Source organism: Meles meles, chromosome 20 (assembly GCF_922984935.1).
Source record: "Meles meles chromosome 20, mMelMel3.1 paternal haplotype, whole genome shotgun sequence".
In the NCBI taxonomy this organism is placed as follows: domain Eukaryota; kingdom Metazoa; phylum Chordata; class Mammalia; order Carnivora; family Mustelidae; genus Meles; species Meles meles.
Window position 1 is genome coordinate 15,466,126 of NC_060085.1, and position 19,348 is coordinate 15,485,473.

Here is a 19,348-nt window from a genome sequence, read left to right on the forward strand (position 1 = left end):
TAATTACCCTTAATAGGAACATGGCAGAAGCAGCACTCTTTCCCTCAGAGCGTGAAGATTCTATTCCCAAAACCTGCCACAGGGCAGTTCATAACTGAGTAAATTAATACCCTGTGGACAAAAATAACCCTGTTAGAATTTTATGCTCCTGAAAAAATTATAGTATTCAAAGGAGATACTGATGTATTTGTACCTTTTTTTTAAGGTTTTATTTATTTATTTATTTATTTGAGAGAGAGAGAATATGAGAAGGGAGAGGGTCAGAGGGAGAAGTAGACTCCCTGCCAAGCAGGGAGCCCGATTCGGGACTCGATCCCGGGACTCCAGGATCATGACCTGAGCCAAAGGCAGTTGCTTAACCAACTGAGCCACCCCAGGCGCCCGTATTTGTACTCTCTAAATGAAAATGACACTAGAGAATTCATTGCTGGCACATAGGAAATATTCAATCAATATTTGTTGAATTAATATATTTTAATCAACCTGTGCCCACCAGAAACTTTAGCAACTTCCTGATATGTAGGTATTTAGCGTAATATTTATACAGTACTCTCTTTAGAGTTCTTGAGTTGAGATTAGAGAGAGTTGGAAGTTTTCTTAAGGAAGAAATGGGACCTCTAAGGATGAACGATCTCTCCAAGATCTTGTTAGGAGATTTTCTAAAAATCCAAAAATGTTTTAATCCTCAGTTTAAGAGTCTGATACCATTTTCACTTCCTGGGAAAACAGGAGGGAAGAGAATTTGTCATCTTGCTACTGTCCTCATCCCATAGCCTCATACTGGGAAATATTTGTTCTCGGTTTTCTCTCAATTACTGGACAGCCAAGTGCCCAGTCACTGTGGCGCCAAATCTTGGAATTGTTCTTGGTCAGTCTTTTACTCAGTCCTCATATCCAAGCAACCTCTGTATCCTGCTTATATCTCCCAAGTCTGGAAGCCATCTCCACCGCTGTTGCTTTAGTCCACATCCTAGTTTATTTCCTAGACCGTTTTCCTACTTTCCCGGCCAGTCTTCCAGTTGCCTGCCCCATGAGGCCATCTTCCACATTTCTTCTGGATGGTCTTTGCAAAGCACAACTGGCAGCTCTGTTATCTCCGAATATCTGAGCCCCTTAGAAGGCATCTAAAGCTCCTCCATATGTACAAAAAATTAAAATAAATAAATAGAGCTCTTCCAGTGGCCCATGCCTACAGCATCCCTCTCAGCTGCCTTCCCTGCATTGCACACATCCGTATCATTGCTGGCCTCAACTTTGGTACCTTTTGCACAGCCTCTTCCTGTTGCCTCGATTGCCTGCCTGCCTTCTGCTTGCCTGGAAACCTCCCATGAGTCACTTAGGAATATGTTCATGCAACATCGGCTTTGAAGCTGTCTCTGACCTCACATGTTTTTTATTTCTGTATTTTGATACCTTCATTTTATTTATGTTCCATTGTAGTGTCTAGTTTCCAAATCTTTCTCTTTCCACCGAACTGTCAGCTCTGTCAAAGCAGGGGCCCTGTGATATTTATTCATCTTTGTATCCACAGTCCCTGGCACTTCAGATTTGCTCAGTAAATATTTGTTGAGCTCAACTAAAATACCGAGTCAGACACTTCTCCACGCCTGCCTGCAGGTTGTGACTTTAGGTCCACAGCTGCCAGCAGAAGGGAGGCATGGAGAGGATATGAGTGTGCCCATGAGGTGTTTGCCAGGTGCAAGCATTCTGAATCTTTCCTCAAGGTACAGATTGTGTGGTTATATTAAGCAGAGGGCCCCTTAAGAAAAAGTAATATTTTGTACAAAACAAAACCTTGTGTTAAAAATGAGCTATTTAAATGTCCCATCACAGTTTAACAAAGTACTTTCGGGTATGTTGATGTCAGCATCACCAGGAGGAGGCAAATGGTTGCATCTGTAGAAGCAGAACCATGTCAGCTGGAATATCTCTGAAATAAGGAGCAGGAGCTGAATACGGATGCTGGTGTAGCAGGAGAGCTTTTGAGTTTAGCAGTCCCAGTGTGGAAGCACTACCTGAGCTCACAGCTTTCCTTGGCTCCAGATGATAAAGAACTGGAATGTGGTGCTCATTCTCAGTGTGCTGAAACTTATTAAATTTGTGGTTTCACAAGGACATGAGATGAGGCCACATCAGATCCTCAGAACAATAGTAGAGAAAACAGGTGGTTGTACTTGCCCAAGGTCTCACAGCTAGTAAGTGACATGTGAAATTTAAACTCCCGTGTCTTTTCTCACTTTCCCTTCAGATTTCTCTTTATTGGTCATACCTCTGCTCCATGATTCCTCTTTAGTTGTGTTTATTATAGATTTGACTGCATAGGACTCCAATCTTGCCCTGCTTGTGAGGATGGGAGGAGCTCATTTTAAGATTTTATTTTTAAGTAATTTCTACACTCAACATGGGGCTTGAACTCAAAACCCTTAAATCAAGAGTCCTGTGCTCTACCAACTGAGCCAGCCAGGCAACCCTGGGAGCTCATTTTAAATCAAAAAGCTTTTTTGCCCTCGGACTTTCCATTGTGTGAGTGTGAGAAATAAATTGGTTTCACATTTTCATTTCACCTTTCTGCCTACTTAATGCAGAAGTCTAGCTTTGACTCTAGGTGGCTTCAGTTTCACTCCCCTTTAGCTACTGGTCACTGCAGGGCTAAGGTCACTTTAGGTTTGTGGAATGTTTTTGGTGTCCACTCTTCCCCTGCCCACACCCCCACTGCCTCCCGACCCATTTTCCACCTCACTGAAAGAAGCTCAGCCCAAATTGTGTTAAGTCCCAGACTAATGTTTCTAGTAAATTGTTCTACTTAGGGTACGCCACTCTAGAGTTAGTTCCTACACAGCAGAGCCTGCTGATTTAGATTCTTTGAAGCTTAAAAGTTAGGGAAAAAATGATTAGGCCTAGGCTCTTTGGCCTGTGAGATGTTAGGGCTTGGGGTGGGGGGGCGTTGGACAGGACGAACTTGCTATCTGATTCCAAAGTAGGGCTGAGAATGTGACTCTTGGTAAAAAGCAAGGTGAGCTCAACATTATTGTTTCCTGTCATGTCAGCTGACAGTTCTATGAAGGGTCCTCTTTTAGCTGAACAAGGTTAATAATGGCCTTAGACTGGGGCATCTACACTCCTAATTTCAGCCTCCTAAAGGGACTTCATTTTGTTAAACTAGCCAGTCTGGAAGTTTAAGCAGATAACTTCTCTGCTGCATCTCATTCATTTTTTTCAAGGGTTTGCTGAGGGCTCCTTATTAATTGTACAGTGGGGATATGGTAAGCAGACAACCGTTATTTCCCACAGCGTGCACATCCGTAAGAATGCCTGGAAGTGGATCAGGTACCCTGCTACCCATGCCTTCATCCCGGGAACACAGTCAAAAGGATTCCGTATGTGCAAGTATTCCCTGCGTGAGTCTCAGCAAGATCTGAAGTTTTGCAGCCGTGGGAATGAGGGCCTTGAGGGCTGGCAAGGTCCCTTGAAGCCAATGCAGAGGACGAGCTGGAATTTGCGGAGCATGACAGAACAAATATTTACTGAACTTTTAAAAGATGTTGGAACGTCTTAGTAATTACACACATTAAGCCCATTTAATCTTTATGATAACCTTTGAAATTCGGTACCATTATTTATTTATGTTCTCTAAATCAGGAAACAGGTACAGAGAAATAACTTGCCCAAGTTTACACACTGATAATCTGGGACTTAAGCTGAAAACAGAGCTCTTATGTTCTCAGGGCCAGTTGTCGAACAAAAACCTAAAGCAGAGGGTGTTTGGGGTTCCTGTGAAGAAACCAGTTTCCTGGCAGGTGAGAATGTAAGGAAGGTTAATCCAGCTTTGTGAAACCTTTGGGAAGACCTCCAAAAGGCAGTGACGTGGAAGAGTTTTTAGAAAGATCAATGTGGCCAAATTGCAGAATGAATAGTAAGAGCGACTTGTGGTCGGCCACGAGTCTCCAGTTCGGTTTCCTTACTCTGGGAGCGCGGTGAGGTGGGTTTGCGGGCTGTTTCTGCAAGAGCGTCTGCGGCGTCGGGCTGAACCCCCAGCTCTGGGCTGGGGAGGAAACACCGAGACAAAGCCGCTCCCGCCTTCCTAGAGAGGAGACCAGTGTTCTGACCGCGGCGCGGGCTGCTGACGTCACGCCGGCGCGGCGGGGACTGGCTACGAGTTGTCCTGGGTCTCCCAGACGCCCGAGTGCAGCTAGGTGTGGCGGAAGGCCAGCGGGAAGCGCTCTGTGTGTCGAGGCGCTGTGCTAGGGTGCGACGGTCTGGTCTCGAAGACCGGTCTGGCCCGCGGCTGCTCCTCTTCCCGGCGCGCGGGAATCTTTGGAGCGAGGGGTCGGAGCCACCTGGCCCTGAAGAGGGAAGGGAGAAGCTTGTTGGAGAGCCGTGTTCGGGGAGTCGGGAGACCTGGGTTCCGTTTGTATGTACTTAACGGAGGAAGTGAACTTCTGATTGCTTCAGTTGTCTGATTTCCAGAAGCCAATGCTATTCCTTGCTTTGCCACTTGATAAAGTTGCGCGGGTTGAATGACTATATGTAAGAGTTATCAACTTCCTTTAAGCTCTTGTCGTAGCAACAGAATAAGTAATGTATGAAGACGTAGACTCAGTACTGTAATAGCAGATACTATTTATTGACGGCATTTTTCTAAATACTTCCCATGTATTATTTATGCATCATCACACCCTTATGAAATAGTTATTATCTACTCCATGTAACATTTGAAAAAGGGCCTCAGAAAGGTTAGGTCATTTACCCAAGATCACTTGGCAAATAAATCTGGAACAGGGATTCAAACGCAGGGAGTTCTGGTCCCAGAGCCCATGCCATACTTCAAGTTTACCGGAGGAAGACATGTAATCAGAGCATCAAAACAATGGGAAGGATGGAACTGGAGGGTATTACGCTGAGAGAAATAAATCAATCAGAGAAAGACAATTATAATACAATCATATCATATCCCTGATATGAGGGATTTGAGAGGTAGAGGGGCGTTTGGGGGGTGAGGAAGGAAAAAAATGAAACAAGATGGGATCGGGAGGGAGATAAACCTTAAGAGACAATCTCACAAAACAAACAGGGTTTCTGGGGGGTGAGGGGGTAGGGATAGGTTGGTTGGGTTATGGACATTGGGGAGGGTGAGTGCTGTGTAATGTGTAAGCCTGATGATTCACAGATCTGTATCTTGGGGCAAATAATACATTATATGTTAATTAAAAAAATGGGAAGTGCTACGGTAGAGCCATGTAAAATTCTTTGGGACTATAGAGGAGAAAGGGCCTTGGAAGTGAAGAATTATGCACCTATAAGATGTGTAGTGGTTCACATTTGAGCTGAATATTAAAGTTGAGTAGAAGTTTGAAAAGAAGTAGTTTGTTCAGTGAAAAACAGGGGTGCTAGTGGATTGGGATGGATTAGACTGGTGACCAGCCTTTTACTAGTATTCAGAGGGAGTTCTTAAAAGCTTTCCTCCTAGGAGGGGTCCTTAACATCTTCCAAAAGATTCCCTCATCCTTTCTTGGAGATTCTGCTTCACATAGATGTGGTTTTATTTTCTTGAAATTCCTCCACCTCTGGTTGTGGTAAGATTACTGTGGGGGAGTTTACTTGATGTTGACTCAGCCTATTCTCAGAAGAGCTGATCTCCTTGTTTGACACATAGTACCTGACCAGTTAGTATTTTTAAAATAAATGAATAACCATCCTCAATCAAAGACGGACTGAGGTTTTTGCTCTTTCCCCGTGTTTTTTTTTTTTTTTTTAAAGATTTTATATTTCTTTGACAGAGATCACAAGTAGGCAGAAAGGCAGGTGGGGCGGGAGTGGGGGAAGCAGGCTCCCTGCTGAGCAGAGAGCCCGGTGTGGGGTTCCATCCCAGGACGCTGGGATCATGACCTGAGCCAAAGGCAGAGGCTTTCACCCACTGAGCCACCCAGGCACCCCTCCCATGTGTTTTTAGAATCAAAGGATCACAGAATGTTGGTATTAGTTTTCCAGTTTCATTTCACAGATACGAAAACAAATCACAGATAAGACCAAGTGACTAGCTTTAGGTCATTGAACACATTCAGAGCCCAGACTCAAACCTAGACTTCTTGACTTAGGCCAATGTTTATTTTAATGCCCTCTACCATAACCCCAGTTTTTGACTTTTGAAGTCAATGGCTTTTCCAGTAGTTTTTTTGGGGGAGGGGGGCCCTTGGCTCCAACTTTCTCTCTTGTGGAGGAAATTTTACCCCAGGATAGTCCTTAGCAGCACCTGCCCCTTTTCTTTGTGCATTGTCAGGTCTCTTGGAAGACAGTCCACTTACTGACTTTTGTCGTTGGTGATACTACTTTTTTTTTTCTTCTTCTTCAGATTTACTTGAGAGAGTGCCTGTGGGGGTGGGGGGCAAAGGGAGAGGGATTGCGAGTCTTAAGCAAATGCCACACTGAGCTTGGAGGCCAATGCAAGGCCTCACCACCCTGAAGTTACAACCTGAGCTGAAACCAAGAGTCGACCACTCACCCAACGGTGCCACCTAGGCACCCCATGGGTGATAGTATTTTAAGAGAATAATGATATTCTTCATTCAGACTTAAAATAGTTATTTCGATAGGGATTGGCTATTCCTGAGTTCCTCTGAATTCCGAATAGGAAGGAAGTCGGCTGACAATTTATGGGTGCTTTTTTCTCCTCCCTCCATGCCTCAGATTCCTGCCCTTTCTCAAAAGAAGGCCCCAGGAGACAAACTAGTGTCGCTTGTGTTCCTCACAGCTTATCTCTGGGTAAGTGAAATCTAACTAGAGAGCCCAGGATGGGTTGTTACAGGGGTGCTCATTCCAAAATGGTGGCAAACCTGTAGTGGGACCCACCAGTGACTACTACACCTAAACCCTGCAGACTGAAAACACAGAACCACCGGAAATGGCCCCACCTTATTAAAATCAGAGTGAGTGTGGCCCATTGTGGAAGCAGGCAATGGAGTAATTGGTTATAGGACAGATCAGAGAATGTAATAATCTTATTTTTTTTTAAAGATTTTATTATTTGTCAGAAAGAGAGAGAGAAAGCACACAAGCAGGCAGAGGCGGAAAGAGAGGCAGGCTCCCTACCCAGCAAGAAGCCCAGTGCAGGACTCGATCTCGGGACTCCGGGATCATGACCTGAGCCGAAGGCAGCAGCTTAACCCTCTGAGCCACCCAGGTATCCTGAGAATGTACTGATTTTATATCACATGTACTTAAATTGTAGCAAGAACAGCTCCCCCTGTGCAGTTACCTGGCAGCTGCTCACTGAACTGCTAAAGGTAATGCCTTAATGGGGTAGCAGACAGACATGGGAAACCTGGTAGTAAATTACTAGAAGACTTATCGCAAAGGTGATTTAAATGTTTCCTCAGAGAATATGAATGGGCTCCTGGCTCTGTTTGGAATAAAAGCCCAAGTAATAGCAATTTACCAGAGATCAGAAGGCAACATGGAGCCTGCGGATCTGTTAAATTCAGTAAGAACAGTACTTTATGAACTGGATTCTTAGGCTATGGGAATTCTATGAATAGATTGTGACCATTTATGGCCTGAAGAATTCAGTCTAGTTTAATATGTATGCATAATATATGTACATGTGTGTCTGTGAATGTGTATGTGCACTGGGAGATGCCTTGAAGAAAAGATTGTCAAAAAACTAACAATTTTCACGTGGTGGTAGGATTTTAAGTAATCTCCTTTGTGGACTGTTTTTTAGAATGAGTATGCATTCTTTGTATGGCAAAAAAAAAAAAAAAAAAAAAAACCAAACCAAAAAACAATTTTGAGACACTAAAAATAAAGGAAATAAAAGCATGGTTAGAGTTTTGGTTTTATGTTTAGCTATTTAAACCACCTGGCATTAACTTTTGTATATACTATATCTACACTGGAAGTTTATACAGAAGATAAAGATAGATACGTTCTGGAAAAATATTCAATATATTTAACAATCAGTGCAGTACAGTACTGCCTAATCAGATTGGTCTTTGACTGTAAACAGTTTGTGCAGAAATACCAATGTGTAACAACTAAGTCTTAGCCAGGGTAGATCTGTATGTACCAACAAGAAATTATCTTGAAGACATATTCTTTAGTGGGGTGGGGGGGGGGGAAGCAAATAGCACAAAAGAACCTATAGAATAATTTTATTTATGTAGAGAGAGTCAAATAGTGTGTATAAAAATACGTAGAAAAAAGACTGAAAAGGGGCTTCTGGGTGGCTCTGCCTTTGGCTCAGGTCATGATCCCAGGGTCCTGGGATCGAGCCCCACATTGGGCTCTCTGCTCAACGGTGAGCCTTCTTCCCCCTCTCTGCCTACTTGTGATCTCTCTCTGTCAAATAAATAAATAAAATCTTTTAAAAAAAGACTGAATGAATATACTCCAAACTTAATGATAACTTCTGGGAGGGAAATGGGCTTTGTTTTGTTAGGGTGGGAAGGTGATAAAAAAATGACTAATCTATCCTATATCCTTCTGTAGTATCTAAATATTATAAAGTGAGGTTACATTTATGCATAACTTATATTAAAAAACTAAAATTAAAAGGGGCCTCAGAGAATCAGAATGTGTCAGTGTCTCCAGCACCATTCAGGGAAGACGTTGGTGATGTGTGGTACCTGAGTATCTGTTCTCAGATTCCGTGTGCCCTTTCTCAGAGCATCAGGGTTTCAAAGTCTGATGCCATTAAGATCATCTAAGTATTTCTCTTTCTCGAGTTCTAAGGCGTATCCTGATGACAGTGATTTGGTTCCTAATAGCTTTTTTTTTTTTTTTTGTAGTGGAGAGAGTGTGTCAAGGAGCCAGACATTGAGCATATAAATTTTTCATCATAGATCAGTAAAGTAACTGTTTTCTACATCGCTTTGTGAATTTGATTAGTGTGTATCAGATTCTGAAGCAATTCATTAGTGTCAAAGGTGAGGGCCAGATTCTGGGAATCTCTTCCCCAAGGACCAACCCAACCCTACTTTTCCTGTAAATAAAACAATGATATTTTACTTTCTTTCAGTAAGCAGGGCTCTAGTTTTCAAACTTAAAGATCTTCCAGTTGGAGGGGCGCCTGGGTGGCTCAGTGGATTAAGCCGCTGCCTTCGGCTCAGGTCATGATCTCAGGGTCCTGGGATCGAGCCCCGCATCAGGCTCTCTGCTCTGCGGGGGGCCTGCTTCCTCCTCTCTCTCTGCCTGCCTCTCTGCCTACTTGTGATCTCTGTCAAATAAATAAATTAAATCTTTAAAAAAAAAAAAAAGATCTTCCAGTTGGACATAGCGGGAGAGCTACAGATGCTGTATGTTTTGGAGAGAGAGGTCCAAAGAGACACCTGTCAAGGTGAGTGAATAGGAAGGACTGGTGTGATGGACCTAGTAAAAGTTACGGCCTGGATAGCCTTTAAAAAAAAATTATTTATTTTTAGAGAGAGGAGAGGGGAAAGGGGCAGAGGGAAAGAGAATCTGAAGCAAATTCCCATTCCCCACTGAGTGTGGAGCCCGATCCCAGAACCCTGAGCCAAAACCAAGAGTCAGACGCTTAATCGACTGAGCCTCCCAAGCGCCCCACCTTTGAAATCTTAAAGAGAAACTCTAATTGTCACTAGACAATGATGTAAATCTATAATTTTTCAAACAGCATGAGCAAAATACTGCTTATAGGCAACCTAAGGAAATGTAATTACTTTTCACCTATTCTTTGAACAGACGGTAGATAGGTAGTATTTTTCCGTTAACACTAATTTACCCAAGATTAGTGAACTTATCCTTTTTTTAAAAAAAAGATTTTATTTATTTATTTGACAGACAGAGATCACAACTAGGCAGAGAGGCAGGCAGAGAGAGAGGAGGAAGCAGGGTCCCTCTGAGCAGAGAGCCTGATGCAGGGCTCAATCCCAGGACCCTGGGATCATGACCTGTGCGGAAGGCAGAGGCTTTAACCCCCTGAGCCACCCAGGTGTCCCAGTATATTTACCCCTTTCATATTCTACTATTTATCACTCTGGATGATCCTCAATTACCTGGATCCATTTTTAGTACTTAAGTATTCCAGAATCAATCATAATAGGGAATTTTATAGATTTCCCAACATCTGTCACTACTTAAATCTCTTCTCCCTATTATCTAATCTTTTCTCCAGGTCACTGTGATCTATCTCAATTATTGAGAAGAGGATAAAGTAAAGATTCTACAATGCAGGTCCCCCATTCTGCACAGAGGACATTTTCCTTCGTGATATTTTTTTCAAACAAGAAGATGAAGCCTGATGCAAGTGTTAAGTGATTTTTGGAAGACATGCAGGGTCAGAAAACCTGGTTGTCCAGCATTTGCGTTTGGAGAAGGTGAAAACAAATCCTGAAGAAGGAAGGAGGGGTATCCAGTAGGAATGCCTGAAGGGACAATACATGCACACATAAACACCCAGAGCTTTCCCAGGACAGTGCTACTGTAACCATAATCATCTTTGAGAAAGTTCCTTGTAAGTGTCATGAATTTGAGAGACAGTTTCCTCTAAACCCGCACCTACTGGACAGACATTCCTTGTGTCACAAGCAGCATGAGTTCTAGCCAGATTTCACTGCAAATGAACCCTCAGAGACTTAACATGCAGAAGAAACCTTCAAAGTGTAGTGAATGTGGAAAATTCTTTACTCAGAGATCATCTCTTACCCAGCATCAGAGGATTCACACGGGAGAGAAGCCCTATGTGTGCAGTGAATGTGGAACTTGTTTCCGTAAACACTCAAATCTTACTCAACATTTGAGGATTCACACAGGAGAGAAACCGTATAAATGTAATGAATGTGAGAAAGCCTTTCAAACGAAAGCAATCCTTGTCCAGCATCTGAGAATTCATACTGGAGAGAAACCCTATAAATGCACCGAATGTGGCAAAGCCTTTTGTCAGAGTCCATCCCTTATCAAACACCTGCGAATTCATACTGGAGAGAAACCCTATAAATGCACCGAATGTGGCAAAGCCTTTAGTCAAAGCATTTGCCTTACCCGTCACCAGAGAAGTCACTCTGGAGATAAACCTTATAAGTGTAATGAATGTGGGAAAGCCTTTAACCAGAGCGCATGCCTCATGCAGCATCAGAGAATTCATTCAGGAGAGAAGCCTTACACGTGCGTGGAATGCGGTAAAGCCTTCACTCAGAACTCCTCCCTTGTTGAACATGAGAGAACTCACACTGGAGAGAAACTTTACAAGTGTAGCGAGTGTGAAAAAACTTTCCGCAAACAAGCACACCTTAGTGAACATTACAGAATTCATACCGGAGAAAAACCTTACGAATGTGCTGAATGTGGGAAATCCTTCAGGCACAGCTCGGCGCTTGTTCGACATCAGAGGCTTCATGCTGGAGAATAAAACTTGGCATATAACCAGTGTGGAAAGAGTTGTATGAAAATGCCATTCCTACCCGCCCCCAAATTCTTAGGACTTTAAGGCTCAGTCTTCAGCTGGGATGAATGTTCTGTATGTTGAACAAGACGCAAGGTGTTCTGAAAGTTAAGAAAGTAGACTCAGAACTAGACAGTCTTGAGTTTGATGACTTCTTTGCCACTTAATGGGTGTAAGACTGGATTCTTCTGAGCCTGTTTCCCCATCCTCCTCACAAGAATAATGAGGATACTTACTAGGGTTGTCTTGAGAATAAAATGAGTTGTATGTAATAAGTAACTACCATTCATTGGTTTTGAGCCATAGATGTTCCCAAGGTATATAAATCTGGCTACTGAAAACAAGCAAAGTACAGCATTAGTTTTTGGTTCTCAATGTGTTTTTTAAGAACTTTTTTTTTTTTTTAAAGATTTTATTTATTTGACAGAGAGAGACACAGAGAGAGGGAACACAAGCAGGGGGAGTGGGAGAAGGAGAAGCAGACCTCCCGCAGAGCAAGGAGCCCCATGCGGGGCTCGATCCCAGAACTCTGGGATCATGACCTGAGCCGAAGGCAGACACTTAAGGACTGAGCCACCCCGGTGCCCCAGAACTTTTTTTTTTTTTTTTTAAGAACATTCTTGAAATTGGGCTATGATTTCATGCTTACTCTACAGAAAGTTATTTAAACTATTTCGATGTAAATAGAACACAATTTAAGGCCAGTTTATCCTCGAGAAAATTAAGATTTAATCAGAGAAAAAAAATTATTGGGATTTGATTGGACACTGTGAGGTGTACTTCTGGGTACCCGGAAGAGCTTGCTAAGATCTGGATACCTCCGCTATTGAATCTTAGTTCATGTCAAGCTCTAGACCTGTCTTTCCCATGAACAGGGAAGCCTTGCTGACACTAACTAAATAAAAACTTGCGTTGTAGGACTTTTGTGTGTTTGTGGTGGGGGCAAGGGGAGTTGGTAAGGAGAAGTCATATACGAATAAAGAGAGGTGGAAATAGAAGAGAACATAAGCGTGTTGATTACTATGTGGCTGTATTTGTTTCGAATTTGTGAAACTAAATAAAGAAAATGTCACTTAAAATAGAGTTGGGAGGCCAGAAGGGGGATCTTAGACATACCATACCTTGCAGCCGTTTGCAGAACCAACAGAAAGAGCCACACCTTGCATTCCTAACTAGAAGCCTACTTTACTAACCCCAAGCAGGAAGAAGGAAGATTATCTCCTTGCCTGGCAATAGCCTAGCCAATGAGATGGTCACAGCTCAGCCAATGAAAAGCCATTACGTTTCAAACTCCCAGTGTACTCCAAAGGACATTTTATTTGTAACAACTCCTCCAATTCCCCCTTCCCTCTATAAAAGAGCAGTTCCCTCCTTTGTTTTTCTGACTTGCCTACAGTTTTGTTGTAGCCTGTATGTCCTGAATTGCAATTGTCCACTATTCTCAAATAAACCTATTATGCTGGTAAAATAATTGGCTTTTATTTTTGAGGTTGATTCTTGGAGCACAACACTAACGGTGGCCTCTTAAGGGAATAGGAGGGCAGGAGACATTGAATTCTCAGGTGTCAACAAGCAGTATTACTGACCACAGTTTTTGGTTTATTCTCATGTATCAAGTCCTGAGGTTGGCAGTCTGTGGCTGGTGCAGCAGCTCCTTGAAACATGCTATCAGGATCCAAGTGCCTTGAGTCTTTCCACTAAACCAGCCAGAGAAAGGATCGGCCTTCCTTAGGCCAAAAAATGGCTCCAGTACTCCTAGGTTTCATGTATGTGCTCCTGGATGTAGCAGGATGTAGAGAGGACAAAGGTTCATGCTTGCCAGATCTGCTTTCTTGTATCAAACACCTTGTAGCTTTATAAAGCAGACTTCTACTTGTATCTCTCTTTTCTACAGTGTATTAACTATAGTCTCCACGTTATACATTAGATCCTTTCTTCTGTCAAGATCACTTGTGTTAAAAGCTCACTTGTACAAGATCCACTTTTATCTCTAAAATTGCCAGAGCTGTGATATGGCTACCTTTAGCAGGAGCTGGGGAAGTATTTTTTTTTTTTTAAAGATTTTATTTATTTATTTGACAGACAGAGATCATAGGTAGGCAGAGAGTCAGCCAGAGAGAGAGGAGGGGAAGCAGGCTCCCTGCTGAGCAGAGAGCCTGATGTGGGGCTCGATCCCAGGACCCTGGGACCATGACCTGGGCTGAAGGCAGAGGCTTTAACCCACTGAGCCACCCAGGCGCCCCTGGGGAAGTATTCTTAACTAGGCATATTATCATCTTCCTCCAAAGTGGGCTTCTGCTAATGAAGATGCAATAGGTGCTCTGTTCAATGACAAAATCCTCTGTAGCAATTAAGTTTCTGAATTTTACCCATCTGGAAAAATGCTCAGAATGTAATGTCATGTGAGAAGCAGGACAGAAAACATACACAAAATAGTCTCAATTTTGTTTAAAAATATAATTTACATACATACATACCCCACACGTGGGAGTTCCAAAATGTTAATAATAGTTAGTAACTACAGAGTTAGCCTCAGGTCAAAGGGATATTGACAGACAAAATTTTTATCATACTCATTTTTTTCTGAATTTTCTATAATGAATTTGTGTCATCTTTAAATAGAAATAAAAAAGTGTCACTTTAGAAAACACCCCTTATACTCTAAAGGAAGACTAAGTCCAAAATATTTACACTTACTCAGTTTCATCCTCATTGTCAAAAGAAAGGAGGCAACTGTTTTTGACTTGCTTTTGTGAGTTCTTTTTAACCGAGTCCTGCTTATTTATTTCATCTTCATTTGCCTTCTTCTTTTTTGAGCTTGCTGTTAGACCTGAATATTTTTCATCTGAGGAACGCTTGACCGGTTTTCGATACATGATTCTTCCATCAACTATAGCCGGTTCTTCATCTGCAGCAAAAACAAAGTTAAGGAACTTTCTTCTCTCATTATTTTGTCTTTATTAGAGACTCTAATGGTGAGAAGATCTCACATGACATTTAAGGATGTCCTGAGTCAGTTCCGTCCGGTCTTCTCCACTGCTTCTATTTTCTAGCTACACCCTTAATAAAATTTCATTTCCTGGGGCACCTGGGTGGCTCAGTGGGTTAAAGCCTCTGCCTTCGGCTCGGGTCATGGTCCCAGGGTCCTGGGATCGAGCCCTGCATCAGGCTCTCTGCTCAGCGCAGAGCCTGCTTCCTTCCTCTCTCTCTGCCTGCCTCTCTGCCTACTCGTGATCTGTCTGTCAAATAAATAAATAAAAATATTAAAAAAAAATTCATTTCCTAAAGTAGTCCGTCATATTGCCAGTCCCCAATGAATGACAATCAGGCTGTATTTTTTTACGTATTATGAAAAGTGATTGGAACTCCAGCATTTTTCCTTAAAGCAATGTAATAAGTATTTAGTAAAAATGAAAACTATACCATGTAGCCTATCTCACCTCAGGCACTGATTAAATACACCTCTGTTAACTAATGTGTAAACCTAACCATCAATTTTTTTTTTTAAGAAAACAGGATATTTTAATTTAAGTTTGCACTTAATCCTCATAACAGCCCAGTAAGATAGGTACCATTATAAGTCCCCATTTTACTGATGAGGCAGCTGAGGTTGGGAGGCAAAATAACTCCTTGAGGATCACACACCTGGTGTGAGTTAAAGCCAAAGTTTGAACCTAGGACTCTCTCCTTCGAACATACTACACTATTACATATGACAATTTCATATTCCAGGCTCTCTACAATGTTAGTAAAACCAGACTACTTTCGGACATACCTGATTTGGCAGCCTTTATTTCTGCTTTAATCTTCATGACTTCTTCAACTGACAGGTCTCCCTTTTTTAAAACCACCACTTGGGGCTGTTCATCTTCTTTGTCACTGTGATCACCATCTTCCTCTGGGAGCTGAGGCTGGATTCTCTAGGAGAAAACACAAACACAATATGCAGGCAGCTGACCTTGAACCGAATACAACTGTTATCTCCGTGAGATACTGTGATGACTAAGTAACAAGGGTAACCTGAATCACTAAATATATCTGGCAAAGAATTTTCAAGTAATTCTTAAGGGCCTAACCTTGCCACACTCGGAAAGAGGTCTACTGGCCAGTTACCCTGCAGTGCCTGCCCAAAGGGATTAATTTCCTTCTCAGCAGGACCCCAGCATGCAGTTCCCAGTGGCAGGGGCCTTGGCTTCATCGACTGCCAGCATTCCCAGCCTCCTCAGGGCCTGCCGAACCACATCCGTTCTCTCTACTCTTATCGACTGTTTTCATTTTCATCTCTTCTCAAAGCCTGACAAAAAAAATAACCCCAAAGTAGAGAAAGCAGCAAGTAAAAGGTCGTCTTTCCCCCACCTCTGGTGATCTCTCCTCCCTTTCAAGAGCTTCGGTGGGCATTCTATCAGCTGTTTTCTAAGTGTATAAAAAATGAAGTAGAGAAAACATTCTGTATACAAACAGGATATTATACATAGTACTATGTGACTTGCTTGCTTTTCTTTATGAAATTTCCCAAACATAAAAAAGTACAGAGAATACCAACAGAAACCATGTATTCAGTATATACATGTAACAAGGGGTAACCTTTGGCCAGTTGATTCAGAATTTCAAAAAATGTCAGACACCATAAAAGCCCCCTCCAACTTTTTTACTCAAAAATATCTTTGTATAATGCCTAGGAATTATCTATTAACATGGAATTATCTATTTTAAATATATTCTTAAAAGATTTTATTTATCTGTCAGAGAGAACGAGCGAGTGAGTGTACAAACAGGAGAAGTGGCAGGCAGAGGGAGAAGCAAGCTTCCTGCTGAGCAACGAGCTTGCTGCCCGGCTTGATCCCAAGTCCTGGGATTATGACCTGACCAAAGGCAGATCTTAACCGACTGAGTCACCCAGGTGCCTCTGGAATTGTCTATTTTAAAAATCACTGCCTGGAAATCAGTGCCTCACTTCTCATTCACACTGTGCATAGCTCACAGGGAGCATGCGCCATACTGAGTTATCCACATCTTTCTATCTGGTTCCACCAGGTGAGCTCCTTTGAGGTACTATGTGCTTCATCTCTGTATCTAGAGGCACAGAGCCTGGCAAACAGCAGGGACTCAAGGAGTATTTGTTGATCTACTCATGAATGACTAATAGGATGAAAAATTACGAACCACCCAAAGCCGTGGATGGCAAGTCACTCACAGGCACATTCATTCATTCTGTCCACATCCCACGTCTGCTCAACCACTTGACACAAGTGCATTCTCTTTAATGTTAGTTCATTGATTTCTCATGAGTTTTGCCTATTTTTTTCCTGAAAGATTCCAATGGGTGACCACAAACTACTAGGTAATTAATAGGTATTTTTCACCAATGGAATGGGAAAGTGAAATAAAATAATTCCTAGGGTGCCTGCCCAGCTCAGTTGGTAAAGCATGCAACTCTTCATCTTGGGGTTGTGAGTTCAAACCCCACAGTGGGTACAGAGATTACTTAAAAACAGAATCTTTAAAAAAAAAAATTTCTCGGGTTCATTAGCTTGAGAATCACTAATTCTTCTCCTCTCCTTTTGTTTTTTATGACTGGCTGGAAAATAAGGGAAACGGTCAAAGAAATAGTGACTGTTCAAAGACACTCCTGAATTAACACTCAAGAAGGCGAAAAAGGTAATTTAATTCAATTATATAATCATTTCCCATGAAACTCTTCTTTTTGTTAGCACATCACTAGAACAATGCCTACACTGCCAACCTGATTAAGAGTACAGCTGGTTTCTCAAACACAGAAACAGGGGTTATCCCTCTATGGAAAAGTCCCTTAATTAAGTCAGTCAGTCTAAATCACTGATATGAATTGGAAAGTGTGTCCACCCCAAGTTCTCCTAAAATAGCATTCCAAGCTAGAATCTTCAAGTGTTAACTATGTACACACGATCATCAGAAGGACCTCATGCAAACGATAAAAAGGTCTCATATTCTCCTCATTGCTGTTAGACCTGAATATTCTCTTTTCTCAAACCTCATCCTCTTTGTCATTCTCACTGTTTTTGGGCCTGAGGAATCAGTCACTCCCCGATCATGTTATCTCTAACCAAAAATGGCTCCTTGTTGGCTACTGAATAGGCCATGTGGCCTCCCCTCCAACAGTTCCTCAATCACGTCTACACACAGTCCAAGACTGACCATCATTTTTTTCTTTTTAAGATTTTAGTTTTAAGCAATCTCTAACACCCAATGAATGGCTCCAACCTAGATCAAGAGTCACATGCTCCACTGACTGAGCCAGCCAGGTACCCCACTGACTCACTATCTTTATACCTTCATCCATGCTTCCTCCCATCTCTACCTGCTGTGCTACCCATTCTCAAAATTCAGTCTTAGTATCCCTTCCTCCGTGAGGTCTTGCCTGATAAGCACAGTCAATACAAATGGTCACCTACTACCTGGTGCCCGGCACTGTGCCAGGTGCTGGGAAAATACAGAAAGATTAAGATACTAACTTCGAGAGTTTGGTTTAGTGTTCGAGATACCCCAGAGAGCAAGTAGTTGCACTGCAAAATGATGAATACCCCAGATATGGGGCAAAGTGAAGAGAAACAGAGGAACAGTAACTGTTTGGAGGGGTTTTGAAGAGGTTCACAGAAGTGTAACCTGTGAAGGCAGAGAGGAGGCAGGCAGGGAGGTTTTAAAAGAATACAGTATTTTGGAGATCGATCTCTTTGTCCTTTCAGAGCCCGGCACAAAGTCTGGATTGAGCACATACTCACTGGCTTGGGTAATTTCACACAAGTCAATCTTGTTTCCTTTACTAAGCTCTAAGTGACTTGGGGAGTGGATATTAGTCAAAGTACTAGACACAGAGTGCTAAATAATTCTTTATTTAGCCACACAATCCCTAAGCCTAACAGTCTCTTCCCATTAAAAGAAGTAGGGCAGGTTTTGGTGTGAACCAGTTAGACCCTGGGAGGGCTCGGAAGTTGATTCCCACCGATCCTCATCCCTAAACTGTCCAGGTGTTGCTCCTTCCTGAAGCTCCTATTCTACTTAGATCCAGGATATTCTTTTTTTTTTTTTAATATTTTATTTATTTGACAGAGAGAGATCACAAGGAAGCAGGGAGAGAGAGAGAGAGAGAGAGAGAAGCAGGCTTCCTGCTGAGCAGAGAGCCCGATGCAGGACTCGACCCCAGGACCCTGAGATCATGACCCCAGCGGAAGGCAGTGGCTTAACCCACTGAGCCACCTAGGCGCTCCTAGACCCAGGACATTCTTAAATATGCTCTTTTGGGGGGGGGGGGGGCGGTAAACAACAAAGCATAAAAATAGATCCAAGGCAGTCTTCCAAAGATGCTCCAGACTTCAGGCCTAGGACATCAGATTATTTGATCGAGTGGCCTCTGTTTTTTTATCTGGAAAACAGGACTAAGTTACCACTCACCCTGCTAACTACAGGTTTGGGTTTAGTAAATAAGACGAGAGAGAAAAGTGATCCATTAACCATCTACCAGGGACGAAGCGCTTTACCGGGGTGAAGTCATTTCCAAGAACACAACAGCACTACGATAAACGACAAACAGCGTCCTGGGCATACGAAGCTATAGCTGTTTGACGAAGACCAGCCTGGGGACTGAGGCCCATCCAAATTCTGGGCTGGGCGCAGGTTGACAGGAGGGATCCCTCACTGCCCGGCCTCCAAGTCAAGACAGAAGCCGGAAGTGGAAGGGCAGCCCGCGTTTCTGAGGTAACGACTGAGCGACTGGCTTGGGCTCACCTTGGTTTCCACGGTAGGGCCCTCCCTGTAGCCGACCCGTTCCTTGAAGCGGGCCAGGAACGCCGGTTCGGCTGGCCGCACGTACGAAACCTGGTTCCGCTTGCTCATAGCTGCTCCGGGGAAAACAGGTTCCCGGAGCCGCCTGGTGATGGTACATTGGCGACGGCGCCTGCTCGTGACGTCACGTCGTCC

The 19,348-nt window shown here is 42.9% G+C and overlaps 1 protein-coding gene across 5 annotated transcripts; it reads right to left on the reverse strand.

Annotated features, from left to right (window-relative positions):
- Positions 1 to 340: 340 nt before the first annotated feature.
- KIAA1143 (KIAA1143 ortholog) lies at positions 341 to 19,312 on the reverse strand. 5 transcript variants are annotated; one of them, XM_045991208.1, is made up of 5 exons: positions 19,157 to 19,312; positions 15,171 to 15,315; positions 14,093 to 14,303; positions 11,269 to 11,351; positions 341 to 4,343 (listed from the first exon to the last, which is right to left on the reverse strand). In XM_045991208.1, the coding sequence occupies exons 1-5, from the start codon at positions 19,262 to 19,264 to the stop codon at positions 3,886 to 3,888; spliced, it is 1,005 nt and encodes a 334-aa protein (XP_045847164.1). In that variant the 5' UTR covers positions 19,265 to 19,312; the 3' UTR covers positions 341 to 3,885. The 5 variants fall into 5 exon arrangements, with proteins under 5 accessions (XP_045847164.1, XP_045847165.1, XP_045847168.1 ...); XM_045991209.1 differs by lacking the exon at positions 11,269 to 11,351 and having other exon boundaries at positions 4,067 to 4,343; XM_045991212.1 differs by lacking the exons at positions 341 to 4,343; positions 11,269 to 11,351 and adding an exon at positions 6,079 to 6,367.
- Positions 19,313 to 19,348: the final 36 nt, after the last annotated feature.